This window comes from Nansenia antarctica (genome assembly GCF_963989245.1).
Source record: "Nansenia antarctica genome assembly, chromosome: 15".
In the NCBI taxonomy this organism is placed as follows: Eukaryota; Metazoa; Chordata; class Actinopteri; order Argentiniformes; family Microstomatidae; genus Nansenia; species Nansenia antarctica.
In genome coordinates, this window is record NC_137685.1 from 14,966,087 (window position 1) to 14,990,818 (window position 24,732).

At 45.4% G+C, this 24,732-nt stretch overlaps 1 protein-coding gene across 1 annotated transcript; it reads right to left on the reverse strand.

Annotated features, from left to right (window-relative positions):
• Positions 1-338: 338 nt before the first annotated feature.
• On the reverse strand, positions 339-7,925 carry LOC308171166 (MAP kinase-activated protein kinase 2-like; the record flags this gene model as incomplete). Its single annotated transcript, XM_080546022.1, has 11 exons — positions 339-392; positions 645-824; positions 1,050-1,130; positions 1,391-1,476; positions 1,788-1,912; positions 2,515-2,590; positions 2,900-3,026; positions 3,553-3,632; positions 4,205-4,269; positions 4,876-5,015; positions 7,656-7,925. 11 exons carry the CDS (start codon positions 7,923-7,925, stop codon positions 339-341), a joined length of 1,284 nt encoding a protein of 427 aa, XP_080402148.1.
• Between the last annotated feature and the right edge of the window lie 16,807 nt (positions 7,926-24,732).

Consider the following 24,732-nt stretch of genomic DNA (forward strand, 5'->3'; position numbering starts at 1 on the left):
CTATGTGTTCTATGTGTTCTACCTGTTCTACGTGTTCTACGTGTTCTATGTGTTCTGCGTGTTCTATGTCACTCCCCGTTCTTCTCCCCGTGGCCCCGGCCGGCCCGGCTACATTGGGCTGCACCCCCACCTGCTGGAATTGCTTCGCAAACTGTTTATTTCACTCAAACACATAGCCTACCTATAAATAGTAAAACCAGAGAAACTGATATCGGATGCAGTGGTGTCCTTTTTTCCAGAGCTGTATGCATGTATAACTCCCAACACTAAAATGTTAAAAGATTATTTAAAACACATTAGCAATTAGGAAAATTAGGAACGCTTCACGATTGTGCGTGTCATCCGTGCGCCAGGGCCATGCTAATCTTCTCTGTATCAAATGACAGCAGCATCTGCAAAAGAAAAGCAACAATTTTACTGATCTCATATGTGCTGGTGCTGGAAAGAGTAAAGCATAAGAGGAGACAAAACTCTCTTCTAAGCCTTAATCTTGTGTCATACTGACTGTTGCCAATAGGGGGCAGAGTGCTGCCACCTCATCGGTAATAACACCCCGCTCCTTCTCACTGGCTGTAACAAACCCCTCCTCCTCCTCCTCCTCCTCCTTCTCCTTCTCCACCCCCTCCTTCTCCTCCTCCTCCTACACCCCCTCCTCCTCCCCCTCCGTCCCCTCCTTCTCCTCCTCCCTCTCCTTCCTCGACGGCCCCAGGAGCAGGCCTCTTGCGTCTCTTCTGTAACAGGGGGTTGTTGGACGTATCCAGGTCTTTGATCATCACCTGGTTGTAGTCCACACGCATGGTGGCTAGAGCGCTGGTCATTTCCTCCTGTAGCCAGAGCACAACACGAGGGGGGGGGGGGTTACTGTACACATCTAATGCTTTACCGCCACCTACTGGCTGTGTAGTGTTACAGCAGCAGGGGAGAGTTTTTAAAGGGAATCCTGGTTATTACAGACACGTAGGCCTTTATACCCTCTAATTGCCATCTCCTACTAAAATATGTTGGTAGAAAGACATGAAATATGTTCATGTCCGGATCTTCAGTCTCACCTTGACGTCGTCCCACAGCTCTCTCTCTTCCGTCAGAACGCGAGAGGTGTGCAGAGGAGTCGGTGGGACCACCATCGATTGCTGTCATATCAAAACACAGAGTTAACAAGAGCCAGTGACACCGTCCTATACAGTATGGGACCTCCCTTGTCCCGTATATTCATCCAATCACAGGTCTTCTCATGCGTACATATAGTGTAAATGATATAGCACCGATTCCTGCAAACCCATTTGTCCCGTATTTGGAAGTGAGAAAGTTTGCAACCCTAACCGTGCTCATGCTCTATATCCACAAGGCTAACAAGGCTAACAGATCGTCAGCGGTCGATGGAGGTACCTACATTGATCCAGGGGTGGTTCATGAACTGGGCAATGCTCATCCTCTCGTTAGGGTCTGTCTTCAGCAGCTGGTTGATCAGCTGTTTGGCTGCACATGGTGAGGTCATGAACGTGGAGAAAATAAAAACAGAATATCAGACAAACTAGACAGTTTAAATGACGTATATCAATACACTCCCAAACCTCAATGTGTCTAGAACTACCCATCCCTAAGCAATGATTTAAAATCGTAAAAGACCTGTGTAGTTCAGTGCTACTCTAACAGTTAGAGTATCCTGACCCTAAAAACACTTCTCTTCAACTGAAACCATACATTGTCCAGTCCAGAAGTCTTCTAAGTCCACTCTATCCCGCTCCAACTCAAGCCCGTGTACGGTAGCAAACAGCGGACTGACTGACCTTCCTCAGACACCTCGGCCCACTCGGGGTTGGGGAACTGATATTGGCCCAGCCTGATTCTCTGCTTCATCCCTGGGGAGATGGCCTGGCCTGTGTTGGAGTAGAACGGAGGGAACCCACAGAGCCTGTAGGACACGTCACACATTCATATCATCACCTTCTTCAAATAATGACGTACGTCATATTTTATATATATATTTTCTTTTTTTGTAAAATAATATAGAATATATGATATTTAGGCAAAAACATAATTTTCCTCAAAAGTCACGTAAGCCATTATTTTAAGATGGTGATGATATAATAGAATAGAATAAACATAAGGATTTTTTTTTCCAGCCGCAACCAATCTTCTGGACAACACACAACACATAGAGGTAGCACAAGATTAGTTGCAGCTGCATATGACTATAAACATGGTGTTACACCAGCTACATACACACTCCCATTCATAAAACAGTCATTCAGAGGAGAAAGGGAGAAAGGGAGAAGAGGGAGGACTGATGGACAATGTTGCTGAGAGTTAAAAACAAAAACAAAAGAAGGTAGAACTGAGATTTCAAAACGGAAGGAAAGTGAAAGTGAAGCTTGTGATATAATTCTAACACACACACACACACACACACATGCACATGCACACACACACGCACACACACACACACACACACACACACACACACACACACACACACACACACACACAGGGTATACAGACACGCTCAGTACTCACAGGATGTACATGATTACGCCCAGAGACCACATGTCACATGACTTGTCATATTTCTCTGGCCCAAGCACCTCAGGGGCTGACAGACAGACAGACAGACAGACAGACAGACAGACAGACAAACAGACAAACAGACAAACAGACAGACAGACAGACAGACAGACACCCACATACACACAAGAGAGACAAAGGGACAACCAGTCAGAACGACTGACAGGTAGGGACAACAAGCAACTGAACAGTTGATAAAAGCATGTCATAATTTCTGTATATATCCGAATCATCGCAAATACCTCAGTAAAATTAAGTGTAGACTCATCGGTTATACAAACCCATCCGATGTGAATATTGTGACTGGAAAATCCCCCACCATCAGTGCAACACTTACCGACATAGTAAGGGGTGTAACAGGGGGTCTGGAGGGAGTTCTGCAAGGTTGTCTCCTTGGCAAAGCCAAAGTCAGTCAACTTCAGCACTGCGTTGCTCTCCTCGGTGGTGTAGAGCAGATTGTCAGGCTGTGGAGTGAGTGTGTGTGTGTGTGTGTGTGTGTGTGTGTGTGTGTGTGTGTGTGTGTGTGAGAGAGAGAGAGATAGAGGAGTGTGTGTGTGTGTTTGTGTGTGTGTGTGTGCGTGCATGTGTGTGTGTAAGAGAGAGAGAGGTGTGCGTGTGTGTGAGAGAGAGAGAGGTGTGTGTGTGTGTGTGTGTGTGTGCGTGCGTGTGTGTGTGTGAGAGAGAGAGAGAGATAGAGGAGTGTGTGTGTGTGCGTGTGTGTGTGTGTGTGTGCGTGTGTGTGTGTGTGTGTGTGTGTGTGTGTGTGTGTGCGCGTGTGTGTGTGTGTGTGTGTGCGTGTGTGTGTGTGTGTGACAAAGAGAAAAAGAAAGCGAACCAGGGTGAGAAGAGATTCACTCAACATATTAGCACTTCAGCCTTCCAGTGTGACCTGTCTTAGCCTCATATCTATCTACGTGTGTCTGTGAGTGACAGGTGAAAGAACCACGCGTGCTGTGTGTGACATGTGTTTGAGAGTGGTGACTGACCTACCTTCACATCTCTGTGGGCTATATCCATGTGGTGCAGGTATTCGATGGCTGTGCCTATGTCCCTCATGATCTCAGACACTTCTGGTGGAGAGAAATGGCAAACGGAGATCTTATCAACACAGAGCGGACAGCACAGGGTCCCAGGGCACTGTAGCACTAGTATACATCGTAGAACAGCAGTGTAGTAACTAGGGATGCACCGAAGGTTCGGCAGCCGAATAATAGGAAAAAAAAGCACATTCAATATTCGGCCGAATGTGTGACAAGACCGAATGTTTACAGACGAATAGTAGTCGTTTTTTGATGACGAGATGAAACAGTGCAAGCAACCCATGCTGTTCTAATTTATTGATTTATTTTCAGTTATTGTGCTTTGTTGGTATAGCCTAATGTCAGCTGGAATGTTCAATAAACGTTTTTTTTCTTTGAAAAGCTTGAATAAAAAGCAAAATGTATTAATTTTTAATTTATGCAATCAATGGTACAAACATTTGCTAAATAAATGGAAAAACCGCCAGTAAGCATTCTGTATTCGGTATTCAGCATTCGGCCAAGTGTTTCCTTAAATTCGTCTTTCGGCCAAGAATTTTCATTTTGGTGCATCCCTAGTGTAAACCACCATGGACCATTAAACTCCATCAACATCAACTCACCTCTCTCTGTGAAAGCCTGGTCCCCTCGGGCCTGGATGCGACTGAACAGCTCCCCTCCCCCCATACTGAGAGGCGGCAACAACAAGAGCCACAGATCAGAGTGGTGCAAGCGAGGCTTCACAACAAACAAAGCCAGAGATCGCAATTAGTAGGTCCTCGGCCAACAAAGGCCAGCATTGTGCTTCAGCAATTACTGGGTAATGAGTTGGGCCTCAATCTAACTAGGGTCAGAACACAATCACCATGATAACGTAACAGCAGGGACACATGTTTAGACGCTCCTTCGTCAAAAGGTTCATCAATGAATTCATAAAACACAGAAGGAATGAAGCACGAAAAAACACAGAGGACCTATCCCCCTCCCCTTAATGGATGTCTTTTATCCATTAACTATTTTTAAATGTCTTATTACATTTAAAAAAATAATAATCGATTTACTTCTTATTATTTGCTTTTATTCGTTGTAATTTTTATTTTCTTACTATGCTCCTCTTGCTGTATTTTTAAATAATGTATGTAAAGCACTTTGAATTGCCCCTGTTGTATGAAATGTGCTATACAAATAAACTTGCCTTGCCTTGCCCCTAATAACACATGAGCTCCTCTCTGAACTCTGACAGAGAGGCCCACAGAGGTGCATTGTGGTCTGTGTAGTCATGGGTTGTCCTCACCACTCCATGATGATGAGCAGGCATTTCTTCCCCTGGTGAAAGTTCTCATACAGGCTGAGGATCCGGACGATGTACGGCCCGCCGGACACACGCCAATGCAGCTCCACTTCCCTCCGCGCTTTGGGGCTGTCATACAGGATCTGCCAGGCCCCCCAGGGAGTCAGGGAGGAGAAGGAGGAGGAAGAGGAAGGAAAGGAGAAAGAAAGAGAAAGTACTGCAGATGGGATAATGAAAAGGTTTAGAGAGGCTGTTTATTCTGATTGAATAGGAGGATGATGGATGAGGCTTGCATCTGAAAATGTGTGAAGGCATTGTTGTGCTTCATGTGGATATCATTGTTGTCTGGAGGTGACTAAACACTCACACAGGTTGAAGAAAATCGATCGAGGGCCAAGGGGCTTCAATTAGGTTAAAAGCCCTGGCTGGCTGTGATTCATTGCAGTCCTACAGCTGTCTCTCTCTCTCTCTCTCTCTCTCTCTCTCTCTCTCTCTCTCTCTCTCTCTCTCTCTCTCTCTCTCTCTCTCTCTCTCTCTCTCTCTTCTCTCTCTCTCTCTCTCTCTCTCTCTCTCTCTCTCTCTCTCTCTCTCTCTCTCTCTCTCTCTCTCTCTCTCTCTCTCTCTCTCTCTCTCTCTCTCTCTCTCTCTCTCTCTCTCTCTCTCTCTCTCTCTCTCTCTCTCTCTCTCTCTCTCTCTCTCTCTCTCTCTCTCTCTCTCTCTCTCTCTCTCACACACACACACACACACACACACACACACACACACACACACACACACACACACACACACACACACACACACACACACACACACACACACACACACACACACACACACACACACACACACACACACACACACACACACACACACACACACACACACACACACACACACACACACACACACACACACACACACACACACACACACAGTCACGTCACTGATTCCATAAGCCTAAATCCAATCAATCATTCATATTCATTTGCTTGGCATGAATGTCCCTGGGGGGGGCTTTTAGAATGAGCACTGCATTCCAGGAGTGCATTTAGAACCGTACTGTATCTACAACGATAACCTTAGCATGGGGATTGCATAAAGGGGTGGGAGAGATCCTCTTTCCTAGTCCACCGACAGACAGCTAGAGAAATGAGTCTCTCCTCCTCTATCAGAAGGAGGAGGAGGAGGAGGCAGGTTTATAAAGCAGTAGCCAAACACCAGGAACTAGCACCATGCGTAATATAAACACTAGCACAGCACAGCATTACATACAAACACATGCACTTGTCATTCAGCTATCTTTGGTCTCACTGGAAAAAACAATAGCAGTCAACTATTATTGATGATGTGACCGCTCCAATGACAACATGGCTGGTTTCTCACAGCCGGCCAGACAGCCAGGTCAGTGCTGGCTTTTACAGGCTCTGAAGAACAACCAACTTAATGACAATTTTGTCAATGTTGTTGTTGTTGTTGTTCATTATTCCAATGGAAGGCTGACCTTCAAAGTGTAGAATGGAACACTCAACGCGTAATCAGAAGGACCTCCTCGTGCCAGACATGACTTGGAGAGATGGAAAGACAAAGACGAGATGGAAGATGGTGGGAGCGGACATAGAGCGTGCCATTGTCCAACACCGACGGGACAATGACTAGTGCCCCTCACAGCAGACCCTCTGTGTTAGACAAGGTCCCAGACAGCGGATCACTGTCTCCAGACACATCCCCTGTCTGTAGACAATCACTAATTGAGTTAGCTTAAAGATCACTGCTGGTGGTGAGAGAGGGAGGGGGAGGGAGAGAGAGAGAGAGAGTGATAGTGAGAGAGAGAGTGATAACGAGAGAGAGAGAGACAGAGACAGACACAGAGACAGAGACAGACACAGAGACAGAGACAGAGACAGAGAAAGAGAATAGATAGTGGTAGGGGTAGATAGAAAAAAAGATAGAGAAAGGGAGAGATAGATAGATAGATAGTGAGAAAGAAAGAGAGAGAGAGAGAGAGAGAGAGAGAGAGAGAGAGAGCACTAATCTCTTCACACGATCAGTTCAATACACTATCCCCTTGTTTGTGGATCCAGTAGCAGAGAAGGGAAGTGGAAGAACGTCAGCTGACACTGAACCTCTGCTCACCCCACACATACTGTAGTGTATACTGTATACATTAACCAACTGGTTCGGGAAGGTCACTTGGCAACATAGATTGAAAAGAAAGAGAGAGAGAGAGAGAGAAGGAGAGAGAGAAAGAGAGACACAGGGGGGAGCGGGGGGGATAGTGACAAAGATAGATAGTGAGAAAGAATCGTTCGTGATGACACTGGCAACCCAAATCTTGTATACCTGAACCAGTGACACTGACACAGGCCCTGTAAGAATGAATGGCAAACAAAGGAGAGGTCCCATCATGGCATCAGATCACATAAGATGGACGAGAGAGACTGAGGAGGAGTAGTGATGAATAATTGATGAATGTTCTCCTCCTTATCAACACCAGTGCAAAGACGTCCTCAAGTAGCCCATTATACCCCTCTAAGAAAGCAAGGACCACAGGCATCTGGTGCCACTTGGCACGCACTCTCTCTCTCTCTCTCTCTTTCACACACACACACACACACACACACACACACACGCACGCACGCACGCGCACGCACGCACGCACGCACGCACGCACGCACACACGCACGCACGTACGCACGCACACACACACACACAGTCACACACACACACACACACACACACAGTCATACACACACACACACACACACACACACACACACAAATACCTTCAGCGCACATTTCTCGCCTGATTTCTTGCCGTAGCATTGCAGCACTTTGCCGTTGATACCCAGTCCGAGCACTTGAGATGTTATCTTGTAGTCTTCGGTGACCGCGTTGCGTTTGAACTCCAGTTTCGGATGAGGAGCGGACAGGTCCAGACGTGTGCCGCTGACAGTGTCCCTTCCTGGGCTGATCGAGCCGCTGGGAGTACCCTGGAGCTCCTGGTCGGACTGGTTCGCCGGACGCACATCCTCCCCGTTACCATTCTGATGCATGGCTCAATATGTCTATTCGTGAGCTTAGAATGATAAGGTTCTATCTCCGTTTAGAATGATAAGGTTCTATCTCCGTTTAGAATGATAAGGTTCTATCTCCGTTTAGAATGATAAGGTTCTATCTCCGTTTAGGGTAGTTCAGAGATATTGAGCGTCAAAGTTTTTACATTCCATTATGTTTTGTGAGATGGAACCTTTGTATTTTATTAATTACTGACTCAAAAATGTCAACATTTTAAAAAAATAACACCACACAGGCATTAATAAACACCTAATGGATCAGATTATGTAAAAAAAATCAATTTTGACCAAAAATGGAGATAGAACCGTATAATTCTAACGCCACGCTCTGCTGAAGCCTGCTGTTGGCGGGCACAGACTCTCACCCCGTCTCACCCCAACGCCCGGACGGTCAAGGCCCGTTACTTTCCTTTTGACTGACCTGTCATCTTTCCTCCGACGATCAAATGTTTTCCCAACTCTTGCGCTTCGGATTCTTTTGTTTTTGTATCTGTTATGTAGGACTAGATGTTGATATCCCTCGATACATACATACTTAAGGCACCGATGAGACTCTGTGGTGTTCAAATGAGCGATGGCATCCTTTGGGTTGTCAAGTGGGCGCCCTCCTTCATGAATGTTTCGCTGATAAGCCCACGACACCTCCAGAGGGTTCAGCAGTGAATCCCAGCGTCCCAGGTTCACTCCCTAGATGCGATCAGCTCATTTGAACGCCCGGGTCGAGTCCTTTCTCTTCATCCACAGCCACTGGCTCCCCTTTTCAGCAGCCCTGGAGAGGTCCTTGATTGCCTGCCGGTGGGTCTTCCCTCACACTCCCATCTCCCTGAGTAGCCTGGATGTTGAGGTGGCTACGAACCCTCTGCAGCCTACTTCCACTGGGCGTACCTTCGCTGTCCAGCCTTGTTGTTGGGCATCTGCTGCGAGTTCAGTGTACCTCAGCCTCTTCCGCTCGTAGGCCTCCTCCACTGCACCCTCCCAGGGCACAGTGAGCTCGATGATGTAAACGAGCTTGAGCGAGGCTGACCACAGCACAAGGTCTGGTCGCAGGTTGGTGGCTGCGATCTCAGCTGGGAAGCAGAGTTTCTTGTCCAAGTCTGCCAGCAGCTTCCAGTCCCGTGCTCTGCCCAGCTGCCCAGTGTCTGGTCTTATGGTGGTGAGGCTGGCTTGACCCTCGCCCTCCCGAACAAATGGTGCTGGCTGCCACCGGGATGACGGGGGAGGAAGGGCGTTCAGACTTGTCCGTTGACTTTCCAGCACTGCTGCAAGACACCTTAGCACCTGGTCGTGCCGCCAGGTGTAACGGCCTTGGGTGAGGCTGGTCTTGCATCCCACTAAGATGTGCTTCAGTGTTGCTGGACTTTGACATAGAGGGCACGTGGGGTCTTCGCCATACCACTGGCTTAGGTTTGCAGGAGAAGGCAGGACATCGTAGGCAGCCCTGATGGTGAAGCTCGCTCTGAATGCCTCCATCTCCCACAGATCTTTCCATGAGATCTTCCTCTTTTCCACTCCTTCCCATGCCATCCACTGCCCTTGCTTTGCCTGCGCCACAGCTTGTGCGCGCCTTCCTGCTTCCTCTTCCCGACGTACCTCCTGGACCACCAGCTTGCGTCTCTGAGATGGATTGGCCTTGCTCCAGGCCGGTGTACTAATCCCGAGGCCAAGACCACTCCTCCCCTCCTGCACTCGGCCCACAATGTCCCTGTGTCTGAGTGCTGCCTTTGCCTGCTCAGTTGCAGCCAATGGGGTCCACTTCCTCCCAGTGGCCAGGATGGGGGCAGCTTGGGCTACAAATGGATCATTCGAATCCAGAAGCATCATCTCCAGTCTGACTTTGGCACACTTGTACTCCTCTGTCAGACTGGAAATGGGCAGGTTTGGGCAGGTCCCTTTGCCGTAGAGCCCAATGCTGCTGAGGCACCTGGGAAGGCCAAGCCACTTCCTTGCATATGAGTTGACCAGTCTCTCCAGCTTTTCCACCTTTGAGAGAGGAACTTCATAGGGTTAGTGGCCACAGGAGACGTGGAAGTAGTCCATACTGCATGCACCAGAGCTTCAGCTTGCCAGGAAGCAGGGTTCTGTCGATGTTCTCCAGGCCGCTGGCTACCTCCTTCCTGAGCTGCTCTACTTGCTCTTTATCTTTGAGGGAGGCATCATACCAACGACCTAGGCTCTTCACAGGCTTCTCGGAGACCGTTGGAATGGGTTCTTTGCCAATGTGGAAGCGGTGGTCTGACAGCTTCCCCTTGACCAGGGGCGGATTTAGGATCGTAGGAGATCCGGGGCTTAGCCCAGAGGGAGATTATAATGTGCGCGCGGAGCGCGGCGGAAAATTTTGCCTTCAACCTTCAACTTACCACCACCTTAAAGCGGACAAAAGGCACTGGAGAACACATATACATTCACACCCTTTAATGAAGCAAACTAATTGTGGTGGTTCTGGGCACAGAGGGAGGTCAGCACACGTAGCTCCCCCTGTCAGTCACCATCATTTATATTTGTATAGAATTACATAATTGATGGGCTGAGGCTAGTTATGTTACAGTATGTATATCAGGGCAGACTCTGTGCTCACCACTTATATATTGTATTTAGAGTCTTGTCCTGTGTTATATGACGATATATTCAGGGGTGCACATAACTTTTTGGGGCCAGTGCTCAGAGGAGCACCTAGGGATGCTGCTTGGTGCTCCCCGAGCTCGCAAGTCACGACCCGTCCCACAGGATGGATAAAAAAGGGATACATGGATAACTTATATTAGCAAAACGACATTTATTCATAAATAAAGATGAACGAACAAATGATTGTGTGCAAAACAAAAGAAACAAATGCAAAATCAAATGACTGTAAGCATGAAAGTCTGTCAGACTCCTTTAAACACAATGAAATCAACTGACATCTCTTTAAGCACTAACTGAATGTCTGTTCTTTAAACACAATGAAATCAACTGACATCTCTTTAAGCACTGCTCTGTTCTGTAAACACTGAAATCAACTTTTCAACAAAAAGTTACAGCCTAAGCATTTATTTATGCTACAAGCTTAATCATCATCATCACTGCTCTCTTGACTGCTGTAAGTTATCACTGTCCTCAATTTCAACCATGGTAGAGGATGTTGTGTAGGCTATCACTTTAACACTAGGGGCGCGCCGTTTTTTTACCTACTAAAGCGCGACGAGGTGTGGAATCACACGACCACTATTCACAATGGGGGAGGGTGTACTGACCCACAAAAATCGCTAGATGGCGATGTCACGCAAGAAGCGTGGACACGCAACAGAAACACACCGTCCCCCACTGCCCGCAGCGCAGAGCGGAGTGGAGAGGAGATTCATCTAGGAGATTGATCGAGACTGCAGGAGTTTTCATTACTAACGAATGAAAGTTGATTAGCATTATTAAAAAATAACTGTAATATATATTACAATGTTGTCCCTTTCACACATAGTTCCAAGTAATTTCCTTGGAATCCCAAGCTGTGTTGACCAGGTATCTGTAATGTTCACATTTATATATAACAGTAATACATATAGCAATAAAAGACAGCGCTGTAAATAGTGTTATTCTTGCACAATTGCACCCACAACGTGTTATTGCCGTCCGGAGTTGATCAGCTCCAGATTGAACCAAGGTTCTTCGCTACAGAAACATTTTCACACAATGACAAACATGTGATGCGTTTTATATTATATTCTTTGAACAACAGAACGGGACAGGCGCCAGAAACTGCCATAATATACCATACATATCTGCCATATATCGTACCTCCGTTTTATATTGAGAAATATGATGATAAATACATATAGGGCGGAGCTATGATATGTGGTGTGTGGCTAGATATTTTCATGTAGCACTGTGACTGTGCCTATCTGTGGATTATTATTTATAAATAGTGGTCTCCTAAGAGGAGCGAGTCTTGATTTGTTTTATGCAACAAGGAGGAGACAATGGTTACAGAAACACACCTTGGGACTTGGTGGAGCGGGGGAAACCCGATGTCTTTGTTCAATGATCGGAAACGATTGAGAGCCATCAACCCTCCCTGGCAATTGGCAATTGGCTACTATGCTGCCAAAATCAACTATCCAAATATGAATCTGCGTATATCTATGTACAACCTTGTTGTAGCCTATTATTATCATGGTCGACATGAGAATTGTTGGCTACTTCATATCACAACTGAACATTCATATATAGCCTATTGCATTATTTGAAAATTGACAGCGCTGTACATAGTGTCATTCAATGCACAAGCACGTAATTTCAAACGATTTTGGTCGACAGCGAAATACATTATCAATATCTTATTATCAATTCAACCCACTCAGAAATATCTGTTCGTTATATCGTTGATGATTACAGGCATAATCATCGCCGACATCATTTTATTTGATGTACACATTTCACGGCAAGAGACAGTTTATTCTCCCAACAATTGTTTGTTCACTGCACAACATGAACACAGTGAGGATTCAAACAAACACAATAATGAATACACTCTGCAACGGGACAGGCGCGAGAAACTGCCGTGGTTGAAACTGCCGTGGTTGAGAGAGTTGAGTACAACTGAGTACAACCTTTCTGGTGGGGGATTGTTTGAAGGGCTTGTTGGAGGAATTGGCATCCTTTGTGTGGTCAAGTCAAAAGTCAAAAGTCACTTTATTGTCCCATCACTGGGAAATTTGTATTGGGCTTACACCCCACAGCAGCCAACAAAGAACAACAGACAATACAGAATGTTAACACACAAACAGAAGGCAGCCTTGATTAAAACAAGAGTGGAAATAAAACGATAAGCAAGATATGTTCAATATTCATCTGGTGCAGTTTAAAAGTTTAACAGAAACGGGAATAAAAGAATTTTTAAATCTATTTAGTCTAGCGCGGGGGACTCTGAACCTCCTCCCAGAGGGCAGCAGTTCATACTCTGCATGTAGGACATGGGAGGGATTCATGATAATTCTATTAGCCTGTCTGAGAGTAGCCTGTTCAAAAATAGACTGCAGGGATGAGTGGTCTTTCACCCCTATGATCTTCCATGCAGTCTGGTGATCGGAAACGATCAGAAAGAGATCCTTGAGAATAAGATGACCCTCCCCCATGCATCAACCATCAATTGTCAGGATTCATCTGTGATAAACAATTGCCTACTAATTACATTCCATTGAATATGTTTGCATATGAACACACTTATTCCTACATGATCAATATCTTATTATCAATTGGCAATACTCTCTCCCTTCTTCTCCTTACTTTCCTGTCTGTCTTCACTATATCTGGGACTGCCCCACTCAGAAATATCCGTTCGTTATATCGTTGATGATTACAGGCATAATCATCGCCGACATCATTTTATTTGATGTACACATTTCACGGCAAGAGACAGTTTATTCTCCCAACAATTGTTTGTTCACTGCACAACATGAACACAGTGAGGACAGCACACTTGTCTGTCTTCACTATATCACGCAAGAGAAACACACCGTGGGAGAAACCTGATCTTATTGTTCATTGATCGGAAACGATCGAGCCATTCAACCCTCCCCCATCAACATCAAGTGTATGTAACTCAGAACTTTGTAACCAGTCATGTGGACGATTTGTCTGTGGCACATGCACCAAGCAGCAACGGTGTGCTGGGGATGCTGACTGTCCCATGGCCAGGCCTGATGCCTCTCCTGCCCTGTCTACCTGACAGCGCCCACGCTGAGCGCTCCGGCGACCTCCTATTCACTTTCTACTTTTTTTAAATATATATTGGTGTTCATATTAATTACCATACTTTTTACTTGGAAGAATTGACGTGAACATTGCAAGTAAATAAAAATGTTACTTGAATTATCTGTCTCTCTGTGTTCGTTTGTAGTAGAAATATCACATCTGATATATCTATGTAAATAGATTTCACTGCAACATGAACACACTATATTTTCACTTTTCACAACAGCTATTTTCATTTCATTTATAATGTGCAGTAAACAAACAAAATAATGTATACTCTCTGCAATTGGCTACTATACAATGGTGCCAAAATCAACTATCCAAATATGAATCTGCGTATATCTATGTACAACCCTGTTGTAGCCTATTATTATCATGGTCGACATGAGAATTGTTGGCTACTTCATATCACAACTGACTTTTAGACTTTTATTGCCATGACATGTAAACATGTTAGGAATTTGGTTTGGAACAATGGAGCACGGTTTACAGCAGGATAGGTGCAAGACAGGACAAGACAGTGCAAACCAACATCAAAGTGCAAGAGTCATAATTAATATAAATATAAAGTGCAGAGATCAAGTGTTCATATCCAGACAGTCCAAAGCTCTCTGGGTGGGGGTGGAGGGAGGGTAGATATATATATATATAGCCTATAGCATTATTTGAAAATTGACAGCGCTGTACAGGCATAATCATCAAAAAAGACATTATATACAATATTATAAATATCCGTTTGTTATATAATATTTGTTGATGAACTACTTTGCTGTGGTACCTATGTAATACCACACAGCTTGATAGGTACATACTGTGCAGTGTATCATTCATAACTGTACATAGGCTACACATATCATAATATCTTATCACTATTGCATGGAACTTGGGTGAAAAAAAAACCTCAGCTCCAACAAATCTGAAGGGATTGTAAAAGTCATACTGTACAGTTTATCATTTTCATAACTGTCTGTACATATACATATCTTATGTATCACTATTGCTATATATAGCCTATATATAAACACATTATGTTACAAATATCAGTCTTATCCACTGTATCTAATTCAGCACTGAAGCCTGAAGGTTGAGCACAGTGTGTGCCCCCTTGCTACCTCTGCTGATATAAAAGAGAATTGCAGCCTTGGAGAAAAAGATGGCAGCTGAATCCCAAGGCAAATACACAGACACACACAGAAATACTGCAAAATCGCTTTATACTAACTCGATTTTGAAAATGTAAAGATGCTGGGTGGTAGAACGCACATATCTAGGAAAAGTCATGAAAGGAGGGTCCTGAAATTTGATCGAGTGCAAAGGTAGATTTTTTTTTGTACTCACTGGTGCTGTTTAACACCTCACGGCTGATTAAGTGTTAAATAGCTCATTATTTTGATTGTGCAACAAAGTCTTTTTTTTTTCCTAATAGAATTCCCAACCATATTCCCTGGGTCAGGGGTCTAGGTGCGATAATGAAGCTGTAAAACAAACGTCTGAACGTTTGAAAGCTTCAGAGAAAAGAAACGTGAAGTCCCTTGGTGTTGTTTTTCCTTTTAGCGACGAGTCTTTCGGGACTGAATTTTCACGTGTCGGCGTGATAACCGTGCGATACGCGATACGCGGAATGAAAGTACAAGTTACGATACTTTCCGAATGTTTTCGTGAGGGGAGTCGCCGTGGTCGTTGTGATGGCGTTACGGGGCTTGCAGTGATGCAGCAGTCAGCAGTCAGCAGGTGGATTTTGAGGAAGTAAATTCCTCTCCCAGCGCTCCCAGCTGTTGGTGCGCAAGAGCGCGTTCATGCCGCTGATCTTCCGCGCAGCATGCATTTTGGCGACGCATGCGCACTGGCGCACCAGTTATGTGCACCCCTGGATATATTACATGTATTGTTGGCCTGTGTATAGTACTGTAAAATCAAATCCCCCCTGGGACATTAAACAAACTTAGTTAGTTAGCGTTACATCTTAGGATAGATTTGAGTCATGTTCTGTATACATACATACTACCATAAGGGCATACTTAATGTGGTTACTCCATGTTTACTAGCTGTAACATTAACGTTACATCATTCTTTTTCACTTGTTACTCAGTCAACTAGAGTGCATATATCAAAGACTATCAGCCTGTTATTCACTTTATTTGTATAAGTATTATCCTTTGTTTGATTTCTTACCATGTACCGTAACAGTACCTTGCTATGTTTCATTTTCATTATAACATAACGTTATGTTATGATAGCCAGCTAGCATTAGCAAACCGGAAAAGTAGTGTCAGTGAGTCAGTCACCTTTCTAATAAGATTCACAAATCTGAAACATCATCTATGTCATCACTGCTGGTGATGTCATTGTTGTCAGCTGCTGATACGGCTGCTGCAACAGTTCTTGGCGCTTGTTTTGTTGAAAACAACTTTCGGATATCCATCCTTACAATTTTGCAAGTCAGGCACTGATTGAGATCACTTCTTCTTCAGGGCAGGGTAGGCTACGCAGTATGCAGGCTAATGTCGCGCAGCTGCTGCCTCTCTGTTGGACTCCGGTACTGCACGTTACTCACGAGAGTTTTTTTTTTTTTTTTTTTTTTTTTTTTAAAGTAAAACATTCGGGGCTTTTCAGAAAACATCCGGGGCTTGAGCCCCAGTAGCCACCCCCTAGCGCCGCCCCTGCCCTTGACAATGGAGATGCTTCTGGACTTGCTCGGCTTGATCTTCATGCGAGCCAACTCAATGTTTTCCTGGAGCTTTCTTAGTAGCCGTACTGTGCAAGCCTTGGTCGTGGTGAGTGTTGTGAGGTCATCCATGTAGGCTCTGATCGGCGGCAGCCTCAGCCCAGGTCTTATTCGCTGTCCGCCAACCACCCATCGAGAGGCCCGAATAATGACCTCCATGGCCAGGGTGAAGGCCAGCGGGGAGATGGTGCAGCCGGCCATGATTCCCACTTCCAGATGTTGCCATGCTGTGGTGTACTCTGCTGTGGTCACGCAGAGCTGGACATCCTGGAAGTAGGCCTTGACAAGGGTTGTGAGAGCTGGTGGGATCCTGAAGTAGTCGAAGGCTGTCCACAGGAGGTTGTGAGGGACTGAGCCAAAGGCTCATCTATTATATTAGACTACTCCAGACGGTGTGTGCATTTCATTATATAATGAAACGTTAGGATGATCATCTGTGAGGCTGATCGTAACATTTGATCAGAGACCACCACAGCGGGGGAGCGTCGCCAGCGGGTTGCCTCTTTAGAGGAATAGCTCTCAATTACATTGGCACATTATTCCCAAAACAGTTTCCAGCCCTTGGTACACCAAACTAGGCTCACTGTTCAATAGATTTGTTATCACTTGTTTTCAATACAGTAATTATAGCCCTACGTCAACATATTATCACAATTGACCATAACGCATTAAAGCACATATTACTTATTTACGGTATGTCCAGATTCCAAGGATTCAACCCCTAAAACGCGCAAATGTATCCTATAAAACGACTGGCCAAATAAAACAGTGATTGGGCAGTCAGCGGTCCGGTCTCTCTCCTCCTGCGCCCCCCTCAGCAGACGGGACGCGTCCTAACGATTCCCACATTGGTTAGGCGCTCCGCCACGCCCCCAGCGGGCTCGCCACGCCCCCAGCGGGCTCGACACGCCCCCCAGCGGGCTCGACTCCGAAACGGCATACATTTTGCCGTCGCCACGCCCCCAGCGGGCTCGACTGCGAAACGGCATACATTTTGCCGGACTGCATACATTTTCACGCACTGCGTGGCTATTTTAAACATTACCGTTTCAATCAACCACGTAATATGTCACTGTCAGATATTTATTCACCAGAACTAGTAAAACAGAGGTAGAGGACAACAGAGGGGCCAGAAAAGTGAGCTGTAAAAAAATATTCCCTGACCTCTCTTAACGAGACGAGCGATAAGTTACATTAAATTACAATATCAGAGCATAAAAACATCACAGGAGAGACATGGCAAATGTGCGTCCATGAGTGTGAGTCCATCCCACCAGCTAAGCAGTTTTTGAGTCGATTAAAGTTTCATTTATTTCAGTTGTTCTGCCTATGTATCCTCTTGAGGATAAAACATGTGAGATCAGGTTTTGTATAGATTTGTAAAAATGAACATTAGAACCTGAAATGAACTGATTGAAAAGAACCGATTGATATGAACTGATTGAAAAGGGCCTATTGATATGAACAGATTGAAGTGAACAGATTGACAATAGCAGGCCTATTACCGTATTTTCCGCACTATAAGGCGCACCGGATTATAAGGCGCACCTTCAATGAATGGCCTATTTTAGAACTGTTTTCATATACAGGGCGCACCGGATTATAAAGCGCACCGGATTATAAGGCGCATAGAATAGATACTGCAGTCAAACGTTTGACTGGGGTTGCGTTACGCCCAAGCTCCACCTACTGCGTTGCGTCACCTCTCCATCGGTGTTGTGTCAACTTCCCGTTGTCCAAGCTCCACCTGAGCGTTGTCACCATCAACGTTCTACCTGCTCCACTGTCAAAAATATATTTTTTTCCACCTCAAGTATCAGCCGTTCGTCATCCATTTTTGCAACAAGCGTCAAGGACCTGCGGTGATTCACAGCTGACTCGCGTGAATAGCAATTCGCAATAGCTGCAACCACGAGATATAGAGTAGTTAGCTACAAGCATTTTCAATCTGCTATTATCTCTATTAGTGGATTAACCGCTGTGGTGATTTAACAGCTGATAAAAATACATCAAGTAGACTACAAACAGAGCAAAACAACACCAGAAAACAACCAATAGGCTATACAATTATAACCAACAACCAATATGTGACAGCTCCTGGTGAAATGTGCAACGTACTTTTTCAGTTTTTACACATGCTTAAACTACAGATTGTAAGCTTTCAAATGATGTTTCATACATTCAAATCAGAGAAAGATTGAACACGACAGGCGTATTTGAATGTTGGTTCACCTCAAACACTGAATGGGAGAAAAGTGACTCTGACCAAACCACAACAAACGCTGCTAGCGGCTAACAGCTAACAAAACACATCGCTACGAAGGTCTAAACTGTATTTTAATAACATGACAACATACTGGGAGAACATCGACATGCTAAAAACACATAACTACACAACTAGATGAACACACAGTTCTTGCTTTTGAACACGAGCTAAAACGAAACTATGTTTACAAGTCAACCCTCCCTTACCGGTAGCCTCCGGCAAACGAGAATAATGAATCCAATACACAAATGATAAGTGTTTAGTGATCGTTAAACTGTTGTTTATTATATCGAGTGGGTACTTTAAAACTTCAAGTTGAAAGCACCAAGAATCTCACTTTGTTCCCTCGGAAACTCTGTTTAGTCTTCTTTACTTGGGGTCTTTATACACACACAAGTGGTGTGGGACTGTGTAAGCACACTAGCACAGTATACCGGTGTTTACTGATTACCGTAATGCTGCAAGCGGTGCGGCTTTGTAGTTTACCAGTCGTACTGAAACATTTTGACAGAGCGCCTTGAGCGCCGTGTACAACCAGTATGGATCAACAAATTAACCAATTGATCCATATATAAGGCGCTCCGGGTTATAAGGCGCACTGTCGTTTTTTTTGAAAATTAAAGGCTTTTAAGTGCGCCTTATAGTGCGGAAAATACGGTAATGGAAATGCAATTTTCTTGTGAGCAAAAACAAGACACCCCCCACATGTATTGCTACTTTGTGTATTGCTACTCTGTGTGTAAATGATTAGAACATTGTTAGAGAGGATTTTGGAGGAGCCTGTCTTATTTAAACCTCAGACATTTAGTTTGGTTTGCTCTTGATAGTTGAAGTGAGTGGTGTCATCATGGAGAGAGAAATCGAGCTCTCTGAGGCCTGCAGAAAGAGGGTTGTAGATGTGTATGAGTCTGGGAAGGGATTTATAAAGATCTCCAAACAATTAGAAATCAGCCATTCCACTGTCCTGAAATAATTGACAAGTGGAGAACATTTAAAACAACTGCCAACATGGCCAGGTCAGGCCGTCCAAGCATTTTCAAACACCATGACTTCTGGAACAATGTGTTTTGGATGAAGTATTTATGCACAGTAACAGAAGACTTGTTTGGTACAAACCAAAGACAGCATTTGAGCACAAGAACCTCATAGCAGCTGTGAAGCCTGGGGGTGGAAATGTAAGCAACTTACCATGAGAGGAAGGGGGTTGTGGAGTACCCTGTACCAGTGGTAAATGTCTCCACAACCCCCTGCCCTCGAATGGTTAATTGCTTTTCTACAAAAGCTACCACATATTATAAAAAATACACAGATGTAACATTATAAAAAAATACACAGTTGTAAGTTGTAACATTAAATTCATTTATTTACAATCATTAATCATTTCTTGACTTACTTGACTTAGGTCCTTGTTCTTCGGGTGTGAAGAGTAGGGCCTCCGACGAGTTTACGCCGCCGGTCTCTGTCCCTCGCCACAGCGGCCGCCGCCTCCCGGGGTCTCAGACCCGGCATGTCCCGCTGCCTCTCGACGGTTCTCCTCCAGGTTTCTTTGGGGCGACCCCCTTTTTCTTCGTCCATCATTCAGGGGTCCATCTGAGGGCTATTATATATTATATATTATATTATAGCCTATGCGTTGATGGTCATCCGGGCTTTTCCTCAACACGTGGCCGATGTACTTCCATCTTCTCTTTCTGATCTGCGTGCTTACTTACCATCTCTCTACCAGCACGTTCTCTCACTTCTTCGTTTGACACCCATTTCAGAATACATATATCCTTCCGCCACAGAATATAGTGCCATACACAACATTAACGATTGCATTGTAGGCTTGGCCACAATTCACTTGCCTTTGAGCCAACTTGTTCGTGATTGGTGCCTTGGAATGTCACTCCAGATTGGTAGACTGATATTGGCTAAACAGTGGGTGGAGTCAGCACAGGTGTTCTTAATCAGATTGATTGGGAGGCGCATTGATACTGGAAATGCGGTCGGAGCTGAACTGAAGGGAGTTGGGGGTATTTACCACTGTTAGCCAATCAGAATCCAGTATCCAAACATGCTGTTGGAGAAGTCATTGCTCACCATCATAGAATCCACTATGAATTCTATATTGTATCACAGGGTGCTTGAGGAAAATGTGAGACCATGCAAAATTGAAGCTAAAGCAGATGTGGACCATGCAACATGACAATGACCCAAAACATTCCAGTAAATCCACCAATGAACGGCTCAAAAGAAAGAAATGGAGAGTTCTGGAACGGCTGAAGTGAAAGCCTGTATCTGAATCCTATTGAGATGCTGTGGGGTGATTTGAAACGGGCTGTGCATGCAAGACAAGACACCCCTCAAACACCACACATCTGGAATAATTCTGCATGGAGGAATGGGAAAAACTGTGTCAGAGATTTAATTGAGGTTATTTCAGCCAAAAAGTGCAACACCAGCTATGAGGAAGGCAAGTTGGTTTTCATTGTTTTTTAACACATTTCACTTACTTTCAGAATGTCCTTTTGGCCATGTATTTGTTATTTATCTCAATATATCCCGTGTATCAACAGCCAGTCCAGGTGTGTCCCAATGATCTAAAGCAGCAGTATCCTCCTCTCTCTATCTACATGTCCTTTATGCTAACTCGTGACGTTAGAATTTTTTGTCAAAATTGAGTTTTTTACATAATCTGATCCATTAGGTGTTTATTAATGCCTGTGTGGTGTTATTTTAAAAATGACATTTTTGAGTCATTTTAAAAATGACATTTGAGTCATTTTAAAAATGACATTTGAGTCATTTTTAAAATGAAATTTTTGAGTTAGTAATTCATAAAATACAAAGGTTCCATCTCACAAAACATAATGGAATGTAAAAACTTTGACGCTCAATATCTCTGAACTACCCTAAACGGAGATAGAACCTTATAATTCTAAGCTCACAAACTGACCTGGAAACACAGGACAGAAGACAAGAGGGAGGACGACTTTCAGCTGATGGTTTTAATCTGTTCAGGTCTATAATGTCAGTGCAGAAGAAGAGTAGGAGACAAATAGATAAGTAAAGGCAGCACTCAAGTTGAGGGGGGATGGCATCCCCCCCTGAAATAAAAACGGTCAAAATCATCCCCCTTCTAAAACTGCCATCCCCCCTTTCTATCCCTTATGTCATTTTATCAATGAACGTGGTGTTACTGCTATTTCAACATTTAGTTTTGCGCATATTGAGTAAAATACTGTGGGCAAGGGAGAGGGCACGCACACATGCAATGACATTTTTACCAAGTCACTGACACTGAAGTCACTGACGCTGTGGGGATGCTAAAATTGTCCCCATATGATCAAATCCACCTCCCCCCTGATTTTCTTTTACGACTTGAGTACTGAGTAAAGGAATGGAGCTTCTAGGGGGGCGCTTAGGTGGCATAGCGGGTTAAGCGTTGACCATGTAACTGCAGGGTCCCCGGTTCGATTCCGTCCGGGGACATATCCTGCATGTCATCCCTCCTCTCTCTCACCCATCCTTCCTGTCTAAATCTTCACTGTAACTGTCAATAAAAAAAATATGAGTGGGATATGAGCCACTCAGAAAAAAAAATAAGGAATGGAGCTTCTAGATCAGTGGTACTCAACCTTGTCCTAATCAGGAGCCACATTGACAAAAACATATTTTTGCAAGAACCACAATCCAAAAACGCTCCTTTCCTCCCTGAAACCATTATGCATTTGAGAATATGGATAATAGTAATATTGTTAGGCCTGAATCAAGCGGTCAAATGTGGCAGCACCCCAGAACAGACGGACACAGAGACTAGGGTAATAACAAAGGATATTTATTAAAGGGGTTAGGCAGAGAATGGTCGTAGGCGTAGGGCAAGCGGGGGTCAGGCAGGGGGAGTAGTCGGCAGGCAGGGGCTTAGGCAGGAGGAGTAGTCGTTAGGCAGGCAGGGGCTTAGGCAGGAGGAGTAGTCGTTAGGCAGGCAGGAGGGTAGGCAGGGCAGGCAGGCAGGAGGGTAGGCAGGGCAGGCAGGCTGTCCAGGGGTTGTTCTGGTCCTTGTGAGCGTGGGCACAGAAGTCCATGCAGGCGGTGACCCCAGAGAAGGGCCTGCCCTCCTTCAGCCCCAGCCTGCAGTCTGGAGCCGCCGACTCGTTCTGACACTGGACACACACACACACACACACACACACACACACACACACACAAGGGGAACAGGACGGGTCATACCCTGTACGACAGCTAGCGAAACACCGTGCTATACACTTAGAAGAATAAAGCTTCTAGTTAGTACCGAAAAACGTGTTGAAACCTTTCCACTGGTTGCTTTGACTACTTTTCACCAGCAGCTGTCATATTTTTTCCTTCATAAACACACACCTGGTATGTGGTCCTGTGGCCTTGGTTCAGTTGCTCAAACTGGCTCTTCAGGACAGCCTGGCGCTCTCCTCTCTTCTGGGCCCGGCCCACATAGACATGCCTCCCGTTTATCTCCTGGCCGTTCATCTCCTCGACGGCCCTCTTGGCGTTCTCGTGCCTCTCGAAGTTGACGAATCCAAAACCCACGGATCTACCAGCGCCATCAGTCATGACCCGGACGCTCAGGGCCGGTCCGAATCTCTCAAACCTCTCCTTCAGGCGTCGGTCGTCCATATCCTCCCCAAAGTTCTTGACGTACACGTTAGTGAACTCTCGCTCTTTGAGAGACTTCCAGTGTCCGACAAACACTTTTTGGTCGTTCAACAACGTGCCATCGAGTCTCTCGATAGCTCTCTCTGCGGCCTCCTGGGTGTTATACTGGACGAAGCCGAAGCGTTTAGAGAAGCCGTTCTCGTCAGACGCTACCTTGCAGGAAAGGATGTCCCCGAACTCGGAGAACATGTCGTAGAGGTCCTTGCTGTCGAAAGCCTTCGCTAAATTCTTGATGAAAATTGTGTAGTGTATCCTCGATATGAATATAATAGGATGAGAATGGATCAGGCTAAATAATCCTATGATGGCATCTCTGCCAGAAGACAACAAATGTAATGCTGAATTTATAAGGTCACTATTGTATTCTGTCACTGTAATAGTTTTTAGGCATATCATTAATTCAGTTCTGACTGTATTTGAATGCTCTTGCACTGCTAATTGAGTGATTAAGATTACTTCACTTACCTTTATGAGTTTTCACAGTAATTTTGTGGAGTGTTGTTGATATGAAACATGAGTTATTATAGGAACTGGTAAGAGCTTTCAATAAAGTATTTTTGATTACATTTTTATGTTTTTTCTTAAAGGCTCCCCCTCAGGAGGAAGCACGGCCAGTTCACTCCACTTCTGAGGGTCAACTTGTGGGTCGTGGAAGACAGAAAATTGCCCCGGGACCTGTGTCCTCAGAAGGTGCAGTGTTCTATGGTCATTTAAAGTAGCTAATGCATATTAGGGGTGCAACGGTTCTCTGTTTATATTGAACTGTATGGTTCGCCATCCACGGTTCAATATGCACCAGTGAATTTTCGGTGTATGATGCGTTCCATTGAGTCAGAGGTCGAGTTTGTCTGGAACGCAGTTGCTTCTGTAACTTGTTCAAATGTTTGTTCATGGCGAGCGGATTTGAGAGTTGAGGGAACGAAAACAGTGAACAGAAACGTTACTGCAAGCATTGATTAATCATGTCTTTCTGCGCATCATTTTCAGCCACCGATGTTGGGGTCCAGGAAGTTGTGTTCGCTGTCCGACCAGTACTCCTCGTCGCACGGGTCCCCCCTCTGGCTCTCGGCGTCGTTCTCCGTCCGGTTGGGGTCCCAGCAGGCCTGGGGATCCGGCGGCTGCAGGGCGTCGGGGAAGAGGCGCCCCTCCGGGGCCGGGGACGGGGTTCCGGCCATGGAGCCTCCGCACGACTTCCAGGCGTTCTCCTGGAGCCCCAGCGGGGTCGAGCCTCGACTCTCTCCCGCCTTGGGCCACATCTTGTCGGGGAAGCCCCCTCCGGCTGGGTTGCCGTACCCCATGGGCCAGGCCTTGGGCTGGGGGCTGGGAGCGGGGCTGTCCCAGTGGCGGGGGGTGCCTGGGTGTGGGGAGGGAGAGGGGGAAGGGGCGACCTTCAGTGA